Consider the following 23,036-nt stretch of genomic DNA (forward strand, 5'->3'; position numbering starts at 1 on the left):
GCACAACATACGCATTATGTACATACGAATTCGACACTGACCATAGTAAATAGTAGAATCAACGTATAAAAATGTGTCGGAATGATCCGCTTACAGAGAAATCAAAGTTTAACGTCCAACGATCTATAGATCCGGTCCTAGGCTCACTATCTAATATATATACTGACTCTTGGCAATCCACATATATATATATATATATACATAATACATATCCATAATTTATGTGTGACGAAAGTAGCTACTTACATTAATTGTTTTGTAAAATGGACCTTTAACGGAGATTAACGTAATGGACAAGAGCTCGTCGTCGGCCATCGCGCGATATAACAAAAAACCTTCCAAAAACATCAAAACCGTCATGTCTATAGGGTTAAGAAACACGATCGTCAAAACGTATACGACCGTACAATAGTAGGGGAAAGGTGTACAAAGTGGCCATGGCGGGTAAAGTGGTCATGTCTTATTATTCTGTCGTAAATAAATAAACAGCTGGTTTTATCACGTGGATTGGTTAATTGTTATCATATTTATCAACTGATAAACGACTATTGATAAAAGTATTTACCGTTTAAAAAAAAAATTCATTTTTGGATGCTGTTGATGTAAGATAAGTGCTCCACTTTTCCAACCTTCCAGTCACGTTAAATTTTCATTTTCAACCAAACCAATAATTTTAATTTTTGTATTTTGAGAACCATCATTTATATAAAAATATGTAGACTATTAATAGGTAGTATTATACATTTAAGTTAATTTTTAATGATACTTTTTTTTAATTAAAATGTTATTAGACAAGTAGGTACCTAATACATTTTTCTAAGAAATAAATTTTAGATTTAATACTGGTCATAAATTATTAAATTATACCCAATTAGTAATATAGGATGAGTGGTAGACCGTCTTTGCTCAGAATCATTTTTCGTATGTAATGATTTATTATTGAATTCAAATTTAACACATACATTACTGTGACTTACTGAATATCCAATTACGAAGTATACTCGACACCTATAGCTACTGTACAGTCGAGCGGTTACCAACTTCCCCTTATTTTATTTTTTTTTCCGTTAGGTTAGTAGAATACGCATGAAATTTACTGTTTTAGTGAGTACATTAATTCTGTAATGACATAATAATAAAATATAATAATAATAATTCGTATAATAAGCAAAGAGCTATGAAGACGAGACAATTTGAATTTCCATTTTTGTGGAAAATTGAAAAGTATAATATCATATAAACGGACTTGGCAGTAAACGGCAAGGTCGTTTTTGACAGAAACCAGCTACACCCGTAAATATAAAGTGACCGTCATAGTATCACATTATATATATATGAGATGCAAACGACGAGTTTAAGATTATTGCGATTGTTGTTAGACTATACAATATCCTAGTCATTATATGGTAATGCACGTGGCCTAAAAATGCAAAAACACGTTTAGGGCGAAGCGAACAACTCATGCGCACATGCAATCACACCATACATACGACGCGAGTATATATACTATAATATAATGCATAAAAGGCGTTATTATTTTGTCGTTACCGTAGCGGGCTGCGGCGATTACGAAGACTGTCGGTTTTTTTCCGGATACAAAATATTACGATGTTTTACTATTGGAAAACCACACACCCGTTTAAAAAATGTTATTTTATTAATGTTATTATTAGTGATTACACATACACAGCGGGATAGGACATCGCTATGTACAATATACTTAAAAAGATTAGATGCTCTGTAATCGAAGTGCCTTTTATTAGTTACCATAATGGCCTGTGGTCATAATAATATGTGGTACAGTTTAAGGCAAAGAAAACAATTTTTGTCAATTCAATATCTGACAATAATATTGAATCCAATTAATTTCAATATTAATTCTTTTTGTTTAATTATTTTAATATAATTTGCCGTATTGTGATTTTAAGTCATAATTATATTGAATTATTAGAAGATATTATGGTACACCCGCATGAGTTGTCTCCGATTTTACGGACGCATAATTACACGTTCTGATTAAACTTCATTTAACTCTGTTATGTTTAATATTAGAGAGAAGTGACCTATATTTAACACATTTTAAATTAAGAATATTATCTATTGAATCGCCTAAGTTTTTTAATTATAAAGCCAGTTATAAGCATTTTAAAATTGTAAATTGTATTACAACGCGTGGTGGTTTAGCGTTCTCCTATAATATTATGAGTGGTGATGGATAATATAATAATAATACGGTATACCACAACATTAATTACTGTAACTACTTTAGTATAAATGTATAATAGTATCACATATCAATACAACGCAAGTCCCATCAATGCATATATATTATATTATCTACCAGCACATGGTGACCTACGTAAATCACACTAAAATTGTAGATTTCCACACTTCAGTGGTGGCGGTAAAATTGTGTCCGGACTAATTTTGCCATAACCGCTACCACCACCGCCACCGCTACCGCTGCAGTGTGTGGGACCTTTACACTATTTATATTTTAGGTGTTTATAACTAATATCTGTGTAAATTATATTATATATTTTAGAAAATTGATCTCTCTTTACACACGGCCAAAACTTTTCAGTTATATAGGTATATATTCTGCATAGTTGATTACAAATCAAACATATTATTGAAAAAGTGCATGTTTTGAAACAAAATATTAATACATTATAATATGTATTGTATAGGTAATGTGCGAATTTCAAAAAAAATATACTAACTCAATATAATTAAAGTGTGTGAGTGGAATTTTGTAGCATCCTTCCCATCTTATATAGAGTAAACGGGACTTGGGTAGTTGGGTGTGAGTTATTTACGTATGAACAACAGCCGAATAGCGCAAACGGCAGCTGTTTTCGTGTAAGTCATGCATTAATAGGACGACGAGTGGAAAAACAGTTGTCGATAACAGTTACATAGGCGTTAAAGGAACCTCGCAGCCTTCAGGTCAACGATATACAGTCGGTTATCGTGACGCACCAAAGAGAGAGAAATCTGAGCCGTGGAGACGAAGAAGGCGACCAAAGGCCAAACGACTGTATAATACAAAGATAAGGGGAACGGAATGATATACGACGACGAGAAAAAAATTGAACTACTCCAGAAAAAATTATAGCTCTCTTTGTATGTAATTTTGTCTGATTACACGGTCTCAAAGTACGATGTTCAAACGTTAATGAATAAGCAAATAAAATCTTGTTAAGAATCTCGCGTGGAAAACCAATATTTAAAATGGTAATACCTATACTACAATCACGTATTTGGTAGGAAAAAACATTGATAAACATATATATAAGTACATTCTGTTTCGACATGAGCGATATTTATAGCTACCTGTATATAGTAATCAAATTTTACGAAAAATCCGTGTTAGGTTTTAAAAAAAATGTTAAGACAAACTATATTCTACAGTTTTTTCCTAATTCAAAAGTTTTCAACTCCACCATATACTGTCTGGTTCTTTCAGAAAAATTCCTCGGAAAAGGAGGAGGTTAGATAAGATTTAGTCCGATAGTGACCAATAGGCTACAACATATTTTAACGAAAATGTTTAATCACAAAATTAAAATGTTGCTTCAATAGTTTTTGTCATCGAAAATCTCTACAAAGACAGAATTTAAATTAGGTATAGGTAATATTTCAAAAGATTTTAGTATTGGATGTTTTTCTAATATTTATACGCATCGAAACAAGTCACGTGTGCAAAAGTATATATTATGGGTTAGAGCTATAATATGCACATTGTACCATATAAATTATACACGGCAAATAAACCTACAAATATTCTTACTCCTAAATATCGACCACGTGTCTTAATGTCGACAAGGTCTCCAGTCATAGTGCGCTGATCTGAATTTAATATTTTATAACCTATAATCTCCCAGAAAAGGTAAATAATATTCGATATACTCATATATTGTTGACCCGGATTACGGGCGGTATTTTCGGCGAGAACAAAAACTAGTGGCGCCGGCGCTTTGTGGTACCTACCTAGTACAAAGACAAACAGAGTGTCGTGTATGTGCGTGCGTAAAACAGGGATAACTCATTCGAATAGCGAGTGACACAGAGATATTATAATGTTTCAAAACTTAAAATACTCGTTAGTTAGAGCAAAAAAAAAAATTTTTTTTTTTTAAATTATACAAACGAACCAGTAAGTACCTAAAATGTTTTAGTCAAATATCATGAAATATATTAAACGTTAGATATATTTCGTTCAAGGTACAAGCTAAAAAACAATAATAAGTAATACAATTTAATATAATACGTATATAAAGGACGTATTAGGTATTAGGTACATTTGGTTCGGATGGAAAATAGCTAAATCGTATTTTTCTTTTTCAACTAATTGTTTAATTCAATTTAGATAGGTACTACGTAAGTATATAAATATGCACTTAAGATGTATGAGCTCCCTAAAAATGTTAACTATGTAAAAGTTTCAACATTGAATTCTCTGTAGGTTACAAAAGAAGAAAAAACTTAATTGCGAACTAGGTAAAAAACAAATCCTAGGCACTAGACCACTGAAAAAAAAAACGAAGATACTTACCAAGAAACTCACAATAATATTATTTCACTATAAGCTAGACGACATAAACAACAAAAGCTTTAATTTTAATCGATGCACGTGGCAACCGCAGTTAAGCATCCCTGCAGGTGCAGGTACATAACAAGTTTTGACATTAATATAGGTACAAAATGAACGCAGTATACCGCGACGAACAACACGTACAAAATAAAATATTGTGTTATAACTTTTCAGTGCCCACGACGTGCCCTGGTTAACTGCGCAGTATAAGCGGGGGGACGAGCTGCAAGTCGAAAGACTGATACATAATTTTATTTTAACGTAGCAGTAGCACACAAATTGTCCAACCACTATTTTTATTTAAATAATAATACAATACATATTTGTAGTAATTCCTACTAGACAGGCGGCGGGTGAACCGTCAGCTAACGCAGAAGATTAGATAACGCGAGGCGGCGTGTTTGTGTAACACATTTCTGGCTGCTGCTGCTGCTGCTGCTGCTCCTGTTGCAGCAGCAACACCAGCACGTGTATATCATGATATTAAACGCAGTATAACGTTGTATGATATATTGTGTTATAAAATATATTATTTTTTAATGTTACACACATGCGTATAATATGGTACATCACAAAATGCCAGCCGCGGTGATCTAAAGGTTATCGTAATTTAGAACTCTGGACGAAAATACTGCCCAACATACAAAGCGAGCGCGCTTTAAATCTGGTTTTTTCAATACTCCGGAGTTAAAATCAGGGGTCACTGACAACGACCTGTTGTAAAAATTTCACAAAAACTATTAACTATAATATCCACTCAAACAGTATGTAATTTGAAATTAATAAGTTGCTGCAATTATAACATTAAAAACAAAATGTAATATAATAATAATAAGTATAAGATAGCCCACCGCGATGTTAATATTGTGTGGAAAACTTAGATATGAGATGTTAAGTAAATAAATTCTCGAGTTTATGGAGAACGAATTTCATTTCCACAAACTGCAATCGATGGATAGCACTGCACAAAGTGCAAAATTTCAGTGTATCGATTATACAACGAAACGGTATACTATTTATTTTTCTCAATATTTGGACGAAAACAACAATCTCGCAATCCTGTCGCAGCTGCAGTTGTCCGGGATATCAGCACAGGTACCATAAGAATTTCCTGAATCCCTACAAAAGCCGGACGTTTAGTGGAATTTTTCTCTAAAATATCAGGCATATTCAAACACCCAATGGACGTACGGAACGGAAGAAAATTAAATCCAATAAACTCGTATAGGCGTACACCCACCGTTTAAGCGGCCGACGTTAAGTGCCGGAAAATTGCCTACATTTATAAATTGAATACAATAATAATATTATATACCTCAACTACATACGCGTATGGTGGCGGAGGCGGCGGCGCTATTGTAATGTCGTTCTAATTAGATTATAATTACGTCCCGTCCAAGTGTTTTCACAACTGTGTTTACCGCGTGTATACGTCTACAGCTAATAACGCACGAACGACTGTTAACGAACTCGCGGCCGCGGATATACTTCTCGCGCACCGAACGGACTATTAGTAAGTACCACTACCGCTACTGCTGCTGCTGCTGCAACTATGGTTGTGTTATAATTTCCATGCCTATACCGTGTTACATACGGTACTATATAATAACATCATGTATATTATAAATTGATAAACACTGCTGTACACCAACGGCGCGGCGCGGCGGCGTGCGCGCATCGAAATGTGTTTTGCAAGCTGCGACCGACCGTTCGCTGCAAAACCGTTTGCGAAGAACGCGACATCAGTACGTGTAGGTAAATAATATTATATAATAATACATGAAATATTTAAATATGTAGTATATAATATAATATATTGTACTATTATAGTGGCCATAGGCTGAAACTAAAGACGTTTTCACTAGTTCATGCTAAAATATATCAAAAGTGTCTTCAAACCAAAAATAAACAATTCGTTGTTTCTTGGTTTTGTGACGAATGAATTCCAAGAATACCAAGTCCTAATGTATTTCTTGGTACCTAGGTATTTACCACTCGTAAAGATTGGACATTTTATTTTTTTAAACTAACCTTTGTATTATGTTTTAGGTTCTGAGCGGAGCGATGAATGAATTAGTTAGTTTTACAGTACCGTTTCATTTATCATTATTTTTTTTGTGTCTGAAGTGTCTGATATTCGATTTTGAGGTTTCTAATAGCAAACTGTATCAAGCTTGGAGGCCCAAAAGAATAAATTTCAAAGTACTTTTCAAAATAATCGGGGGGAAAAATCATTTAGATTCAAGAAATATACAATTTTCAATTTTTAAAACTAATACTGAAAATGTAATTTAAAGTACCTACCTCATACGTTTTTTTTACAGCAACCTATAAAAATATGAAAAATACATATTATGCACAATATGTATGAACATAAAAGTTGAAATTTTGCAAAACTGGATATTTAAACAAAAAATATAAAATGTTGTTATTTTGTTTAAAAAAAAAATAAAAATTATATCCGTAATAGAGACTTGAATCTTTTCACTATTAGGTATTATGTATATTATTATTTACCATCCACAATTATATTTTCAAAATATTACAGACCACGTCTCTGCACAGAATCGTTTTCCCTAAATTTGACACATCCATTACAAGTGAGGTACACCCTCACCTACCTTATACTTTTTTTTGTTTTTAAATGTTTGTCCCTCCTCTGTATATTTTAAAAATATGGTAAGAAAAACGTCCTTTGGCATTAGGTGAGGCATAATTGGCGTGACCAGTAGATTCAACCATATAATATAGCGACATTATATGGAAAATACCCACCCACTAGCAGCCATCTCCATCGCACACCGCCGTTCCGAATAGATAGAAACTAGATTTCGTATTACTATTATTATCATACAGATGTATAGTTTCGTATTTATTTATATGCCACGATTCCTGTATATTGTATATATAATGTATAACTATATTTATATGGCACAAGTCCGTGGTGTATAAATCGCAATTAAGGCAGCGAAATAACATCTAAATTTTATCGAGTCGTATATTATAATATTATACAACAATAGTATATTATAGTATAGTATATTATATAACGCGCCGCCCCGCCACCGAACCGCGACCCTTCAACGCCGACGGTCTTTGGCACTGTAGCGAGGTCACCTACAAAGCTCTGCAGAGGATGACCGGGAAATGTCTATATTATGTATTATAGTATCGACCAACTGAAACTCGTACGTCATATCCGGACTTGCTATATAATATAATATAACTGCGGTGAGCCAACTATCGACTGATATGTTATTATATAATTAAATCATCATATTGTTTACATATCAGCATTTTAATTTTGTTCGACATTTACTGAAAAATATTACTAGATTTACTATATTTATAAAATAATATTTTTCTTTCTAATATTGCAGGACTGTGTTATAGAAAAATCATGGTGATTAGTGATTACATTATAAGTAATACAATAATGAAATCGTTACCAGAGCCTAGTATACACACATAATTTCAATACAATTGTAATCTATATTATCTATAACCTATAATAGTCATAATAATATTAAATACACTATTAATATCTACAAAAACAAAATATAATCAAGTACCTATAGTAAAAACTGCAAACAAAATCCATAAAAAAAAACTCTTAAAAGGATGTCACATCCGCATGTGTTGTCTCCGTCTTGCACACGTACGACATGAACAACGTGTTTACGCAGTCCGAGAATAATTCGCTTAGTTTTGGTTGTAGAGTAAACCTACCTGAATAAAATTGAATTGTGACAATATTTCAAAGGGCATGACGGTGTTTTTTTTTCACTATTCCCAATATAACGTTCATTATATTGTTTAGAAATAGTGAACATTTTAACATTTTTAAATGACCTTTAACTTTTTGAAATTTAAATTCTTCAAAAAAACCTCACAGTCTTGTCTTCTGAAATATTATCATCTTTTAATTTTGTAATAGATGTTTTTATCCTAGTACCAAAATTTAGCGAGTTCTACACAGACTGCATTAACGCATTTTGCTTCTATCGTACGTGTGTAAGACGGAGAAAACACATGCGGGTGTGAGGTTCTCTTGAAAATGGAACACACTCAGTCACGCAACACCAGTCTCAGGACGAGGCCTCACATGGTAATAAAGCTTCTGAGCCTCGTTCTTATTGCCGGTCTCCCTGCACTGTCATATAAATGTCGTATAACACTGCAGAGAAAAATATACCTCTCATTAAGTTATCCGGTCAATAAATATGTATACATATAACCAAGATGTTTATTTGTATATTTCGTAAAAAAAAAACGTATTTATTAGTATTTATACGGGTCACAACGGGAATAATTATTTATTGTTAGTGTTTGAAGCTTATTGAGACGTCAGTTATTCACGACACCCCTTAAATCTTAATAAAGTTCATCTAACAGGAAAAGGTATCCTACCTAGAAAATGAAATAGAAGAGACTGATTTCGGTTTACTTTACACCTATAATACCAACGCTATATTATGTCCTTTTATTTAATTTCATCACAGAGAAAGACAAAAGTATTTTTGAGGTTGAATTTTTTCACACAAATTTGAAACAAAATGTCACTGCGGGATCTTTTGAACGCCCGTGTGAAAAGATAATAAAATTACTACACGACGACGCAGGTTTAACGACAATACATAATATAAGCGATTGGAAAGAATTTTTCGACGGTACAGTGGTTATACTGAATAAAACACGACGACAATCAAACACGACACTAAATGACGACGATAAATGCGCACGACATGCAATTTTAGCGGCAGAACGCGCACGCCAATGATGACCGGATGGCAAACGTGCACAACAAATAATACCTACCTATTAATCGATACAAATATACAATAATGATTATAATATAATATATATCTAGGATTTAACGAACGAATGTTAAAAACAATATTTTTTTCTATACAATAGGTATATATAGGCATTAGGTACCATTTGTGTAATGTACGGGTGATAAAATGAAAACATTTTACCGACATTGTATAGGTAACCTATAATACCTGCGTCCTGCAGTACCTACAGTATATATAATATACCTACTTGGATGGTCTGATAAAATACGAACCGAGAACATTGCTGAATACCTATAATGACACACAAACACAAGTACTCGATATTTTTAAGGTTATATGCCAGACACCCTCTAACATTACCGATAAACGTCCTATATTGAAAATTGCCTACCTATATGTATAAATTAAACGCACCGTGGTACTATAGGTGTGTAATGCATAATATATACCTACGATATGCATAAAACATATATACACGCGCGTAACTAAGCGATGTCCTTCACAAATCAAAATAATAATGGCATTGCGAGTATAAAGCATGAGCTATCATGCCTCCCAGACTTGGTATAATAATATGTGACCTGCCAATTTTTTTTAATCTTACCATCGGCCTTTAATGGCTTGACAGTTAATGTTGGGATTGTAAGATCAATAATGTTAATCTGGTAAGGTTAATCTGGTATAATGTATAATAATATAATTTAATAACTATATTCATGTGGATAACAGATATTCTATGGGCTTTGATAATCTCAAAACTGTAGTCACACTGTCACAGTACTTACAAATAATATTCAATAAATAGATCATTACTCTCCGTTAAGTATTATATAGCTAAAAATGATAATTTAAAAAAATTGAAATCAAAATGTTGTGTAGAATAAAACACTTCTGACCAATTGTGTTAAGAATCGTTTTAAAACGACATAAAATACCCGCACGTATTGTCTCTGTCTTATACATACTTGCAATATACCAAATTTGTGTTAAGAAATTCCAATTTTTCGTAGAAAATTGTATTATTTTAGAGTGAACTGACCTATAAATGAACTTAAAGAATGTAATATATGTTTTTTCATACATTTTTTACTAATTTTTGGATTGAAATATTTTACATACTTGTAACATTCTTAAAAATTAAAATATTGCAAAAAATATGATTAAACACAGATTATGTTCTTACCCTTAAGTTTGATAATAGGTCAAATTTATTCATTCTATCATTAGGCTATTATACAACATTTGAACTGCAGTACACAAAATGCCATATTGTATGTTTGCAAGGCTGGGCATTAACGAGTTAAAAGTTAAAATTAAGTTAAAACGTTAAGTTAATTTTAATTAAGTTAATTAACTCGTCATTTTTTTTACAAATTAACTTTTAACTTAATAAGTTACTTTTTTTTTAAGATTAACGTTTTATTTTAATATGAATTTCCTGTAGACGAAAATAATATGAAAAATGACTTTAATAGTCATTATATGGGCTATATAATATCTACCTACACGTTCATCATTATAAATTGTATTAATAATATTTTCAAAGATAGGTTATACAGATTATCGTCCGAAGTGAATCTTGAATGTTGTTGTGAACGTTTTTCCATTATTAAATAAATGCAATAATCGGCTAGTCCGATTTTGGTTCAACATAATTACCGGCATTATAACAAGCCACAACACAGATAAAATGCAGAATTTAATAAATAATTATTTTGTAAAAAAACTAATACTATGTGTGCAATTTTTTCTTTTTGCAAATTAGAAAATGTTAACTTTAAACTAAGTTAAGTTACTTTTTTTCAAAGTTAACTTTTAACTTAACGAGTTGACGAAAAAAATATGACTAACTTTTAATTTAACTTAACTTTATTATTTTAAAATAACTTAACTTAACGAGTTAAAAAAAATCGTTAACTTGCCCAGCCTTGTATGTTTGTAAGACAGAGACTCTTAGGCTCGTTTTACAGTCACTAGTACAATATTAAACGCGCGATTTTTAATTACAAAAATTACATTATTTAAGTTCGTACGCGCCGACGGTTTGAAGCATATGCGCCATCGTGTAGTCAGTGAATCTGGAATTTGGTAAACTAAATTCGTATTGTATAAATATAAATATTTAAAACACAACCGATCAAACATAAAATTAAAAGAATGTGCACACATATATTTAGGAAAACTATTTTAGGATATAAACAAATATTATATTATACAGTCGTAAGAACAAATTTCACTTTTTTTTTTCTGATTAACCGACAGCAGAGGAGGCTCTGTGTGAACAATACTAATCCTCTCCTCCTCGTTTGTTGATGTACTGATACAAATTGGGCTAAAATAGCGTAATAAGCGTAATACATGCTTGTATATAAATGGTAGGTACACTTTGGAACTGAAAACTGTTAATGCATATTATACACTATCACACTGCACATCAGTACATAATCGAGAGAATTGCACATCATCCGGCAAGTAATTTAGTTATCTTCTTTAATTCTATTAAATTAGTTTGATATAACTACAATCTTTATTTTATTTTAAATTAGTAAAGGAAGACTCCAAGGTCTTCATCAAAGTAATTCACTTTAACTAAAACTTATGATAAACCAAATTTATTAGCTAAAGAATATTTTCATAAAACTTATGGTAGGTTAAAGCTTAAATTAGTTTTGTTTAATAAGTGCTTAATAAATGTCTACCTGATGAAAATTTTGATTTTCAGATATTCTTTACGTCAAAATTAACCACCGTGTGCTTGATATTAAATGCAAAATGTATCAGTGAATTCTCGTGAATAGTAATTACAGTTAAGTAAATATAGTTAATTATATTACCTAACTAATACCTAACTATATTATAGAATTTTTTTACTTGAAAAAAATTCATTAGGCACCAATAAATTAATATCATCTCCTATTGTGGCTTTCTACAACATTTAATATTTCCATATTTTACAGGACATAATTTAATTATTTTTTAATTTTTACCAATTAGTGATTAATTATTGTAATTTAATCAATTTTACACGTTATATTATATACCTTGCACAAGAAAGCCACGCGTAATGTATAACATTTAAATGATTCTGCATGTATATATAATATTATATTAACACACTTATACTAGTTTCTAATTCATTATAAACTATTGAAAAATCGTATATTTAATAGATTCATTTAAAGTATAAAAAAATACAATATAATATAATAATGTGTTTTAGCAATACAAATTGCCTTCAATTGGTGGATCACATATGGTGCTCAAATACGTCAAAATCGAATGTGCAATCAGTAAATTGCACGTTAATTTATCCATTATTTTCGTACCTTAATATATATTATCTCAATAGCGGCGTTATCGTGGATAGATTTTCTTCGTCAGTGCGAGTGCATTTTATATACACAAGAGAGCACTTTATAAATAGTAAGTAACAAACTATAAGGACTAGAAGTACATAAGGATATAAGGATATTGTACTTTGACCAACATCTAAGACATGGTAATAAAATATAGGTATCTAGGTATGTAGGTACCTACTATGATTATTGCCGCATACTTAGAACCTGTTAGATCATATACATTGGATAGAGCTATGATTTATTTTACTGAAGTATATAGTAACTGGGCCCCAATGTTACCACTGCTCATATTTGAAGCCGATATAAGATTAGTATGACAACATCATTATCGTCATGGTTAAGTTAATTCAAAATTATAAAATTTTATTGAATTATATTTTTTGTAAAATGTTAAGAAATAAAAATAATGATGAGAAAAAATGATTTGTACCTACTATCAATTTCCGTGACAACCAGCCCTACAAGCCATCCAATCATGGGCATGCTGAAGGACCCCCTCCATGGACACTTCACAAATATATTATACTTCCAATAATTTATTGAGAACTAATCTAGTTTAGCGCCAACACAATTTTTTTTTTTTGGAAATCATTAGTTTTTAAGTTATAGCCATACAAAGTTCACAATTTTCAATATTATACGCATTCGTATAACGCAATATTTTACAGCACGTTAGGAACTTTTCTGAACAATCTTTTTTTATAATTTTTTTTTTTTTTTGTTTTAACCTACCTATGTAGTTGAGCATGCTGAAAACGATGGGGAAGTCTGAATTTGGCGGTCATACTATGTCTTATTTTAAAGTTATAGCTATAATTCTTTCAAGACTTTGGGGTCAACTACTTGCTTCACGCACCGAATACGCATGATATACGTTATATCTCTATCCAGTGTATATATAATATAATATAAGCTTCGAACCGAAAAGCGTCATTCGAACGCGTCAAAAATAATATTTTATAAATATAAAGTAACGGACATTGTATAGCTACTGCAGTGCTATATAGTATATTATACCTACTTATATCACATTAAATTACCTCCTAACATATATTGCATTTTTCCGTTATATTACATATGTAGGTATATTACATACCTCTGTGCCGTCAACCGCTGAGCCCGGAGCGTCGGACGCGCCCACTCGGTACCGGCGGCGGTTGGAGCCGTTTGCGGGGAACACGCCGCCCACTGGTGGCACGTGGTGGTTTGTCTCGTGTACCGTGAGACTCTGCTTGATGTCAGCAGAGAACGAACAGTGCGAGCACTTATACGTGCCCGGCGCTATGATGCTGTGGTTGCGGTTGTGCCGGTCCAGGTTCCACTTGTACGGCGTCCGGAAGTCGCAGTCGTCGCATTTGATCATCGGCATCGTGTGGTACTTGACGTGCTTAGTGTACCGAGCCCGCATGTGTGTCACGTAGTTGCACTTCATGCACCGGAAGAATTTCTTCTTCAAGTGCGCCGACTTCTCGTGCCTGTTTACCAGCGTCCGGCTGTGGCTGCCGAACGGGCACACGGAACACCGGATGAATGTCACGGACGGCTTGTCCACTTTGTACTTCTTCTGCTGCAGTTGCGGGGGCGGCGGTAGTGTCACCGGGGATGGTGGTGTGGGGGATGCTGTCTGTGGTATCGAGACCACGGGCACATGGTCGTTAGCATCCACTGAACCGTCGTCGTCGCCTTGCTCATCTTCTTCGTCTTCGTCCTCGTGTTCTTCTTCTTCGCCGGCCTCTTCATCGTCCAGCTCATCTTCCTCTTCCTCGGCCTCGGCTTCGGCTTCGGCTTCAGCTTCGGCTTCAGCTTCGGGCTTCGGCTTCGGCTTCAGCTTCGGCTTCGGCTTCAGCTTCAGCTTCGGCTTCGGCTTCCATCTCGGCTTCGGCTTCTTCGTCACCCTCTTCCTCAGCACTGACCGGGTGCACCTCCTCAACGTCCACGTCCTCCACGATCACCAGCTTGGCTACATGCTGGTCCGTAAACTTTTCGAAACGCTGCACACGGATCCGGACAGGTGGCACCAGAAGCGGTTTTCCGAACTCATCGAAACCATGATGTTTCTTGTTAGCTTTGCTATCCGTTTGGTGCACCATATGCACGTGCCTCTGCAGCTTCTGACTGTGCTTCGATGCGTACAGACAGTGCGAACACTCGTACACTTTGAGTCGTTCGGCGTGTACGTTTTTCTGGTGGTGCAGGAAACTGCGCGGGTTTTGGGTGTAGTAAGGACACTTGGCGCACGCGTAGTTCCGCTTGACCTTACACTGGGGCAGTGGAAGTTTCGGTTCCGGCAACGTCGAAGAGGACGGCGCGGACGAAGACTGCTGCTGAGAATATTTTGGCTTGGGCCCGGGCTTTTGGCGGTGCGGGTTTCCCGAAGACCCGGCCGACGGAGACGGCAAGGCCGTCTTCCCCATTTTAAAGTACCTGCGTATCAAAGAAAAACACATGTATTAGTGTTGACGAAATCGTTGTGCAGTCGACACAGTATTACACAATAATTATGACTCGACAGTAGGTCAGTCGTCGTGCAAGACGTTATCGTATATTTTTCTAATAATAGGAGGTAGTCGTCGCGCGTAAAAATTCTTCGACCAAAATATCTCGCTGGACCATACACGACGCATGCACGTGGCATCTGCAGGTTGTCGGATATGACCTAAGCTAGTGACATAATATCGACGGTTATTATTGTCTATATATAAGAGTCACGAGTAGGTCCGACAGTATCTACAAGCCATACTGCAGTATTTTAAGTTATTATAATAAAAAGTATATAATAATATAATGTATTATATACGATTGTCGTCCGAACGCGTTATTGTTAGTACAATAATTATTATTATCAATGTACCGGCGCTGATCGCCGGAAAACATGAAACGGAATCGTATAATGCGCTTACCTACATATACGACGCGCCGCCGGCAGAAGCTGCGCGCCGCCGTTCGTGCTATAAATAACGCGGCGAAGAAGACTGCCCGCTGCTGTTGGTGCAACGCCGCTCGCGAAAGTCCCCCGACGACTGCGACGCAAATATCGATGTCAAGGAGGCGCGGCTAAGCGCAAAACCTTGGCGTATATACTTGCAGCACCGGTAGCTATAGCACCAGCGATACACGATGTACAGCCAACTATATGTATAATATGTATTATATTATTATGTACCTATATGTATTATTATTATTATTTGGCCACGAGAATATACCATGCGAGTGCGGCGCGTTTCCGACAGAAATATCTGTCGATGATTCTCTCCCGCGGACGGAGATGACGAAAACTCTGGGACCGTTATTATTACATTATTATATTGTCATGTTCTGCGCCTAAGCGACGCACGCGCAACCTTCGCGGTCCGTTTATTATAAATAGGTAGGTACTGCTGTACAGGGCGGGAAGGACACGGTATAGGCAGGTATACTGTTGCGGCGGGAATCCGAGCCAATATCGATTTTTATCGTTCGATTCCCGGTGCTTTTCGAAACGATCACGATAAATAATTGCATTTATTTATATATATATACGCCAGCATAACTACGAAGCGTAACCGGTTAAATCGATAGTTGGTATATATCATAATATTATAACGCATCTGCAGCGGGCGGGGACATGCGCTCGGCAATGTTTGGACGTCCGAAAGTCATCACTCATACATTATACAGGCGCATTAGATTTCGGTTTACATCATCAAATAAAATTTACCAGAACCAAATTTTTTTCACGATTGCACCATTATACGATTTCCCTGCGTAGATTTTTCAAATTACGCGCTGGGATCAAGTGTGTGGCTAGCACGTGTGATATAGCGCGTTCGCAGGAATTATAGGCATGCCGATACAAAATATTATACTAATATTATATAATATTATACGACAGCGAAATTTGTATGCAAGTAAAATAATTAATACAATATATAGTTGTGTATAACATAAACTCACACATGGTAATAATAACAAGATGAGTTAGACAAAGGCAAACTATAGGATCTGGGGAGTGGGGCTTCATCGCTTGTTATATATTGATGATCCGTAAAGACAAAGTTTTAAATGAATAAAATGAAATGTGTAGACAAATATAACAATAAATTACTCATGATGATATTATGTCACTTAAACTAAAATAATTATATAAGTACAGCAATTTAGTAACTATTTATTTCACATTAATATGACATTAATTACATCTGCAGGCACCTCAGAGGTTTGTCGACAGTACCCTTAGTCCGGGTACTGCTAGTTCTAATTCTAATCGAGTGTCTAGTTATAACCTCGGCTTCCCGCTGCACCGTGTCGTGTAGAATTTAATATAATATTTAACTTTTATAGGTATAACATTTTACCAGCATTTTTACTAATATATGGAACACGACAAGCCGCCGTGTATAATCATCTGGTTTCCGCCTTAAGTCTGGTAAGATTAAAATCTATACATAAGTTAGATATTGAATGTTGGTATTACCGCAAATATGCAAGCGTGCTTGGTGTACCTAGGTATGTGCGAAGATTTTTGTTTATGCAGAAAAATGTAAAGTCGAAAGTACCTAAATGATCTTCGTGGTTAGTTAATATATGAGTAAAGGTAGGTACGATTCAATCTCAAAACCAATATATTATACGCGTACCTATTGAATTTCTAATTATTATATTGATATCATATCAAAAGCAAATTGCTTAAACATTTTGGTTGTAGGACTAAGATCTTAATTTGGGGGGAATTAAGCCGTTTCTTTATTGCGCTTCCGCAGAACAAATGTCACCGCGACATATTTATAATAATATAAAAATGTCTTATAGTACCTACCTATACGAATATTGAATATACCTATCTAGTTAAATGAATAAAAAGCATTAAAAGTATACAATGAATAAAATATGAATTTATTAATAGGTTCTTAATAGGTCTTATCAATAGGTTGATTTTATGACTTGTTTTAACTTTTTTTGTATACCTACTATAATAGTTGTTATACAGCCGCATTCCACTATAGCTTTGCAATCTTGCATTTCATCTGCTTTCTTATCTTTAATGGTCTAGAAAGCACCATTCGAGTGGATATAGAATTTTCTATAGGTATTATAATATATTATTACGATATTGTTAGTTTGCGTTTAATTTGCTTTAGGTATATTATACTTATATAAAAATACGTGAAGACATAATCGTGATATTTATTTAAAATTTTTTTTTCAGTAACTTAAATTATTACAATATTAAATTAGATACATATTGCTTTAACCGAGGCTTTAACTTAGGTTAGGTTCATATTAGTATTTAAACATTAGATTTTTTAGATACTTGGTTTTTTTATTCACCTCTGAAGAGTGAAGACAGCATTATTTCCTACCTACTTAATGTACGGACAGCGATCAGGAAAAAAAAATGATAAAAGGTCACACATCGGACGTATGATATATGAGAAATGAGTATGAGCAATGAGCATACTCTCGTGTGAGGAGCAATGGGCTTTACTGTATACGTTATAATTATTATATTATTCGAGCGTTATCGTTGACAGCGGTTTCGTGTTCGCGGTGGTTGCGATTTCTACGTCATTCTCGTCAGCGCGAGAAGAAACGACGACCGCGGCCTACTAATAATAAAATAGGCATTACACTGACACCATAGGTATTTCATGAAACAGTGTGGTCCGTATTCCATGGTGTGGTCCATGTACAGAATTTTCATATTATTCGCCAAATTTAATAATATCAGAATAATATAATTAAACGATTTGACTAGCCACATTTGAATAAAACCATCTGACCCATAGCAGGGCAGTGTAATATTTTCAACTACTTGATACAATATACTGTGATAACGGGGTATTAAACCACACACGGTTTACACGGAATACGGAAACGGTGCAATAGCACCTACTACATTAATATAAGTGTAATTTACGAAATTTTTCTCGGGTGTGCGCGGGCCGCATAACGCATTCGGGAAGAAAACAGTCCCGCCGCGAATCCCGGTGGTCGGAAACCCGTCGATAATAATAGCCACAAGCTGCGCGCTTACGGTGGAAAGTTAATCGCACGTGGCGCGTCGCACTTGCAGCAGCAGAGCAGCAGAGAAAGTTAAACGTGAGCGCATAAATAAAATAAAACGCCGTCGCGATGCACATAATATAATATTATTATACGAGTTATTTGTCGTCGTCGTCAGCTGCAGCCACGCGTACAATGTACATATAGGTAATAAAGTGTACCTGCCTATATTATAGACTGCGTCCGCGATGATGATTATTATTACGACTGTCGCCGTTTGCGGACTGGCGGACGGCGGAGGTCTCTGTTTTAATTGTACCAGACGAATCTTTTGCACTGAGAACAAAATAATATTATATCGTTTCGACGGTATAAGTAAGACCGAAAAAAAAAAAAAGAGAAAAGCGATTTCGCCGGGCGTCGGCGTTAAATCCGACCGTTCAGGAAAACGGAAACGTCCGAATTCGGGGTACGGTAACGAACAACAGTGACAACTGACAATACTAAACCGGCCGCATGAATATTCTACTGCGCCGGCAGTGGCACTGTTTCGCAATACTGACAAACAATTTACCTGCCTAACTATACATTATGCAGGCATTACAATAGAGTAGAGTACGTCATGACGCGTATATAGGAATGTTGTGTGCGTGGACAACCGGCTTAGGTATTATTTTTTATTTCAAGTGCATGTGCTTTTGGAAACGAAATCCTGCAGCGATCACGTCGTATATAATATGCGAGACTGGACGCCGACTTTCTCTCGCCGAAAAAACAATGCGCGGCGGTCGAGGATGTCCAGATGACGGACGATCAACACTCGACCGCGCGGTGACGAAACAACGCGCATCATTTACGACGACGATATCGATCCACATAGCGTTCTCTGCGTGTCTGCTTATATATATATGTATTCTACAGACCATATTACATTTCTAATAACCAATTACATATTACACTACCTATATCTGTAGTTGTATATAGTTGCAGTGGCAGTGGTTTTGGAGGTGGTGGGGTTGGTAACAGCGGTATTCTACATACTCTTACAGTAAATAAAAACAGGCGGACATCTATACGGCTATTGGTTGGATTTAAGTGTAATAAAAAGTCAAGGCCCCGTCCGTGTTCAACATATTGTATATTGTACCAAACTACCAAACAAGTTGAGTGTGTTATTTTTAATTCAATAAAACGAAATACTACCAAACGCGCGGGCAGCGCATGTAAGTATACATAGTTAGGACCCCAATAGCCTCGGTAACGGCGTATATTATTATGCACACATTATATACCTATAGATACGCCATCATATTATTATTATAATATACAACAACAATATATTATACGAAACCAAGCGTGAGCCCCTTTCCCCTTTTCCCTCTCCCGCACACAACCCGTTCGTCGAGTCCAATTTATTTCGTTACGATCATCATCGGAGGTAACCCCCTCACCATTATGTCGCGGCCTATAAGATTAATAAAAAGAGCAAAATGTAGAGCTGCAGTGCCCATATTATATTATAACATCGGGTAACACACATACGACGAGCATAAACACAGCACACGCATATACACACTCACACACTCAACGATAACGATAAGACAGACAAACACTGTTATACACACGTCACAAACACACACACACACACACACCGACGTGCGGAGACATAATAATAATAATAATGTAATATAATATATGAACGATTATTAAATAGAAAAATATATGTCGAGCGGCGTTCGCGCATAGATATAGTGCGTAGTAATAAGTAGTAGCTACCCGCGTATGTACACACACTGTCGTCGTAACGAAATTACAGCCAACGTTCAGAGCCGTGCTGCACACACATGCGAGCTAATAAAACGATGTCGTTATGTCGTATTATTTGCACACACTAGTATACAGTAGTACACCTCTGCCTACTGTGTGTGTATGTATGTGTGTATTTAGGTAAGTATATATGTGTGTTTAATAATAATATAACAATTAACTATATATCGTATACGTAATCGTTATACCGTCCCTCCACACGGATGCCCTATGCGTAATTGATTTAGACGGCGGTATAATAATATGATATATAAGTGTTGTAACCGTATACGTGGTTACGCTTAGCAATATTTTCGAGTTATATGACTATGCAAAGTGTACCTACATCACCATGATATTGTATAAAAAGTTTTTTAATGCTAATATATATATATATATATATATATATATATGTATTTAATGTTGTAATAATGTACACGTGTAACCGTTGGATGACGTTTACAGGTCACGATTTGACGGCGGTGATGATCCGCCGTTGGCGCGAAAAGAAGACAGTACGAGATGCTTAATAGAGTTTTATTATAGGTAGGTACTGCAGCACGGCAAGGAGAACCGGAAGAAGAACGCGGCGGCGATAGCGGTGGTGTTGTGGACGACGCACGTGGTATGCGCGCGAGAAAGGAAGAGACGAGTGAACGGGTTTTCTGGAGCGGACGGAAACGGTCATCGGCGGTGGAGACTAAATATAGGTCTTTGACCTCGCCGACTGTGGTATACGCACCGCGGACGACGGTACAGTAGGCTGTGATCGCGCTCCGGTCGCCGAAGACGTGACCAACGACGACTGCAGATACCGTGTCATATAGGCGAAAAGCGTCGTACCGGTGCACATCGAGCGGCGTCCGCGGTGTCTATATAGTGGGTGGCCGTAGTCGACAACAGCCGGTGGCCGCGCGCTATCGTAATGTGGCCGGCGGCCGGGTGTGGGAAACCGGCGGAAGGTCGACGAGACGGACGCATGGCGACAACGTTCGCGGTTGATGCGGCTTTTTACGCCCGCCAGTCGCGGTCGGCATCGAAACACGATCTGGAGCCGAAGTGTCGGCCGGTACCGTCCTCGTTCCACTTCGCGCGCGAGAGCAGCCAACGTCCACGCGGCGCCGCTTTCCACCGACCGGTCACACACGGCCGGATTACGAAATCTCTATACACGAAGAACGTTTTCGGTTTTTTCCATAGCAATAATGTACATCTATAGTACGATCGCCGCGACCATCGGTTTCCGCGGCGACACGTGTGCGGTGCGTGTATAAGCACAAATTCACTGTATATAATAGTTTATATCTGACGGTGCAAATCGGACACGACGTGGGGGGAAATAAAGCAGAGCGTCCGTGCGTATACGCGAGCCGACGCGCAGTGGTTTCGCGCGCTCGGCCCATAATCCCGGCGCTGCGGCGGTTCAGGGTCGAGCGCGCCTTTTGTCTCGTCGTCGTCCGGCGAGCGCGGCGCGGCGGTACCTCGTCACCCCGCCGCATGTCACCGGCGGCGGCAGCGGCGGCGCGCGCGAATACGACGACGATAATATAATATTATTTAGGTCACACGCGCGCACGCCGTAGTCGTCGTCGTCGTTACGGGTTTGCGAACGCGTATTATGTACACGTCGTCGTTAAATATTTATGGGCAGCGGTGCAGAGGTCTCGAGTTGTTGATCGTCGTCATCGTATACAGTCATCGCGCGGTCGTCTCGGTCTTCGTCGTCATCGCCATAATCGTTATCGGCGAATCCGTCGTCGACCTTGCGCCAAGTTATATATACCGTCAAAAAGCTCCAACTCTCGCGCTGCTCTGGCAGCAGCAGCAGCAGCAGCAATAATAATAATATATGATGGCGTTTTACTACCATCATAAATCACACATTTTACCCGCTGCGATAAGATTCCGGTGCAGTGTACACTTGCACGGGCCCGGAATTCAGGCCCGTTCATTGCGCGCATGAAGTACACGTTGGGCAAACGAAATAGGCACGCCGTCGTGGAAGATATTCTATACATTATCATAGAACACGTACTTCGAAAGAGAGAGAGCGAGAAAATTCTTCTATACGGTCGCCGAGTTATAAAATATATTTTTCGCGACCGACGGCAACGTTCACGCGGTTTGCGCGACGATATGGAAGAAACGTGATACGGATCGCGTATACCAAAGCTGCTACGTACAACATAAAACCGCAACGATCGATACTTTATTAATACAAGCGAAGTATACTTTGCTGTGTATATAGGTAATACACATTATTATACGGTCGACTGTCGGTCGGTAACTCGAACTTTGATAGTCGACATCTCGAGTATAAAAAATTCTAACCATTACGCTTAATTTGTTTTTGATATCTCGAAATTGTTATAATAACCTGAATGTTGTTTTTCCTCTTGAACTTCGAGTTTCGCGCGTGCGTTGCGGCGTCGGCCGTGTCGAAATATTAGATTATATAATATTATTAATATTATGATTTAATTCTCGCTTGCG

The 23,036-nt window shown here is 36.5% G+C and overlaps 1 protein-coding gene across 1 annotated transcript in view; it reads right to left on the reverse strand.

Moving 5' to 3' along the window:
• The window catches only part of LOC100571316, a 32,082-nt gene extending 16,913 nt beyond the window's left edge, over positions 1-15,169 (reverse strand). Inside the window, exons 1-2 of the mRNA XM_029485234.1 lie at positions 14,774-15,169; positions 13,852-14,703 (exon numbers count right to left, since the gene is read on the reverse strand). Coding sequence (XP_029341094.1) covers positions 13,852-14,703; positions 14,774-15,169 — 1,248 coding nt within the window. The remainder of the gene's footprint in view (positions 1-13,851; positions 14,704-14,773) is intronic.
• Between the last annotated feature and the right edge of the window lie 7,867 nt (positions 15,170-23,036).

The sequence above is a fragment of the Acyrthosiphon pisum genome, chromosome X (genome assembly GCF_005508785.2).
Source record: "Acyrthosiphon pisum isolate AL4f chromosome X, pea_aphid_22Mar2018_4r6ur, whole genome shotgun sequence".
Lineage (NCBI taxonomy): Eukaryota > Metazoa > Arthropoda > Insecta > Hemiptera > Aphididae > Acyrthosiphon > Acyrthosiphon pisum.